At 39.7% G+C, this 2,892-nt stretch overlaps 1 protein-coding gene across 1 annotated transcript; it reads right to left on the bottom strand.

The window, feature by feature from the left end:
• Positions 1-773: 773 nt before the first annotated feature.
• On the bottom strand, positions 774-1,481 carry LOC149167934 (uncharacterized). Its single transcript, XM_089430638.1, has one exon. The coding sequence runs from the start codon at positions 1,479-1,481 to the stop codon at positions 774-776; it is 708 nt and encodes a 235-aa protein (XP_089286764.1).
• Positions 1,482-2,892: the final 1,411 nt, after the last annotated feature.

Here is a 2,892-nt window from a genome sequence, read left to right as displayed (position 1 = left end):
CAAAATGAAATTTTAATACAATCAAATACATCTGCTGCCCAAAACAGGGGCGCTGTTTTAACTATCATTACAAAAAGTAGGAAATGGCGTTTCCTAAACATAGAACAGCGTTCTGTAAATCTTATGATAATTGGCCAGTTGAGAGATAAATCCGGAGCAAAAATCTCATGAAATCATAATTGAGGATGAAAATAGGCGAATTTGTTTATTTTGAAATCTTTGGAGCGCTGCTTAACTGAGGTTATAGATAAGAAAACGAATTTTATGCATCTGGTAACAGGTGTCTTCTGGTGACTGAAGTGAAGGGCAGGTGTCAATCCCATTTGCTGAAGCTATAGGCAATCGAATCCTGAATGCCAGTTTGCAACCGCTCCCCAAATCTGGAAATGCGTTGGCTATTTTAATAAAACAAACTTTCCACCGGTTTCAGATTATGGTGACAACTAAGAGTCCCAACAATCGCCCGCAATTCCCACAAAATCTCCAAAAGATCGCACCGTGATCTGGATCTTGGCATTGTGAAAGCCATATGTCAATTCATGTGTATTACGCTGCTCCAATTATATCAACACTCCTCCAGTCAAGGAAAATGCAGTAATGTTTCTTCAAATGTAGATAATTAACCCAAAGAATAGTTTGGAGATGCTGCCAATCTAGATATCCCTTCAGTGTTGGGCTATATCAAGGCTGACAATGCATTAACATAGCACTGGAAAATTGACGTCGATCACTCTCCAATTTGTAACGCTCTTCATCCCGCCTTGTTAGCTGACTTAAATTTCAAACTGTGGCGACAATTCCATTCCATAATGCAAGCAACAGTTAAAAATTAATGCATGTGTTCCATGTTCATTGATTGAATACCTCCAGTACCGTTGAGAAGATATGTGATTGTCTATGTGTTCTCTGGAAACCAAACCTCGAAAATTCCCCAGAAAAACATCATAACCTTGATCATAAGCTGCAAATGCTTGAGAGCCAACTACTCCATTTGACACCCAACCCAAAGAAGAATCCAACAATCCATGCTGTAAGTAAACAACCTTCTTTGAATCACGTCTCGGTATTCTTTCCAGGAGGAAGACATAACCATCAGCAGTAATGTCGCGAATAGCCTCATATGGATATCCCAATTCTGTTATAACATCTCCACATGTGCGTGCATCTGTATTCAAGGATTGCTGAAATTTTGTTTGTCGAAAAGTGGAATTCGGATCCCAATCATTAAGAGTAGATGTTTGCACATGAACATCATTATCACTAGCGGACATGCCATGACTTTTGCAAGCCTGTATACTTGTGATTTGCCTTTTGAATGCCAACCTACATGTTTCGAAAGGAGACAGGAGAAAGTAAAGTGCTTTACGCACAATATCAAATGCAACTTCTATAACAATCTCTATAACAAGCTGAAGATCCTCAACTACACCACGTCTCCGATCCGTAGTACGATGAACTACATGATCTTTGAAGCTATTCATTCTTTTGCTTGCCAATCCATACATGTGGCTCCAACTTCCTCTGCTACTTGGAGAAACAAGCAACGATCTAGTCCACCCCGTAGAATTTCTGGAAGAATTAGGGAAAGGCAGTAACACATTACCTGAATGCCTTCCAAGACGCCAGCCTTCCCTGGTAATATAGCAAGAACAAGAGCAGAAATCCCATTGACTAATCGCAAGATGTTACTGAAGGTTTCTTGTGCAAATGTTTTTACTGACCTCTGTTCTTGCTATTGTTCTTGCATTTCTCACATTTTGTTGTTATACTGCTAGCACTTGAATGATCTAGCTTGACCAGTTCAACTAAACCCCATATTTTGTCCATTTTCTCTGCCTTGTGAAAAGCAAAATTATCACTAAAATCATAGCATAATCTCAGAGTTTGAACTCAAAATGTTCAGTGTTGCTGTGTTCGTATCTATCCACAGACAGGGGTCCTCCACGTATTTTCTGTAAAGATTGGCACTGCTGAAGTTGCGTCTTAAAAATTTCGCCACTAACTCAAGAGACCGACATAACACTGGTACCAAAGCAAACTTAATGGCCATCGATGAAGAAACAAAGACAAAGCAGTATAGAAGATAGATGAAATCCTTGGTAGCAATAAGTGACTGGAGCCATAATTGAATAGCTTGAAGATTCCATGCCCTTGGCCTCCCATATATTGAATATATGGAATAAGAACAGGAGAATCCAGTGCCCACTAATGTAAAACGGTAAGCCCGATCCGAGAGACCCCAAGGAGAAAAAGGAAGCATCGCCATTATAGCCATGATCACCACCTGCAGGAGGCTTGCAGAACCCTGAATTTTAAAGTTGTTACACTTTGATCCTGCTGTCTTGTAACTTTTGTCTAGGAGCATGAAGAGAATAGTTCGATTTGTTGCTTGTGAGACTGCCTTCTTGTGTGAGAAATAAAAGGGTTCCAGCATCTAAACTGTTTGAAAGATGTAATACAAGGCAAAGTCTTGAATCCTCTGCAGTTTTCATCTTCGACCTTTTCCCAAATCTTATTTCAGTGCAGAATGAGATACTACTGTAATGCCTCTGATTGCTAATGATATTTCTGAATTGTGCTTGTGCAGATAGGAGTTTTGAAGTCGCTGCTGTCTTTTGAAGAGCTGAAGATAAATTACATAATTTAAATCAATACATTAAATGATTTCTTTTTCAAAACAGGGTTTTGAAGAAGAATCAATCTCTGACATGAGACAGAGTCTAACATCGGCTCCATTTGGGATGGCAGCTGCAGCTTCCTGGAGGTGCCAAGAACCGCAGAACTTTGGGAGAGCAGACAATGCCTCCACCATTGGGCAATGGAGTCATCATCAACACAACTGAAACTGAACTCAAACTGAAAATAACTTAACAATCTTGAAGCAAACTAAAA

Source organism: Pinus tabuliformis, chromosome 5_1 (assembly GCF_031772625.1).
Source record: "Pinus tabuliformis cultivar Carrire ecotype Pingquan chromosome 5_1, CPIR1, whole genome shotgun sequence".
NCBI lineage: Eukaryota > Viridiplantae > Streptophyta > Pinopsida > Pinales > Pinaceae > Pinus > Pinus tabuliformis.
This window is presented reverse-complemented; position numbering and strand designations above follow the sequence as displayed.

Coding starts and splice junctions, on each gene's coding strand:
- LOC149167934 (XM_089430638.1), bottom strand. CDS start 1,481: ATGAATAGCTTCAAAGATCATGTAGTTCATCGTACTACGGATCGGAGA.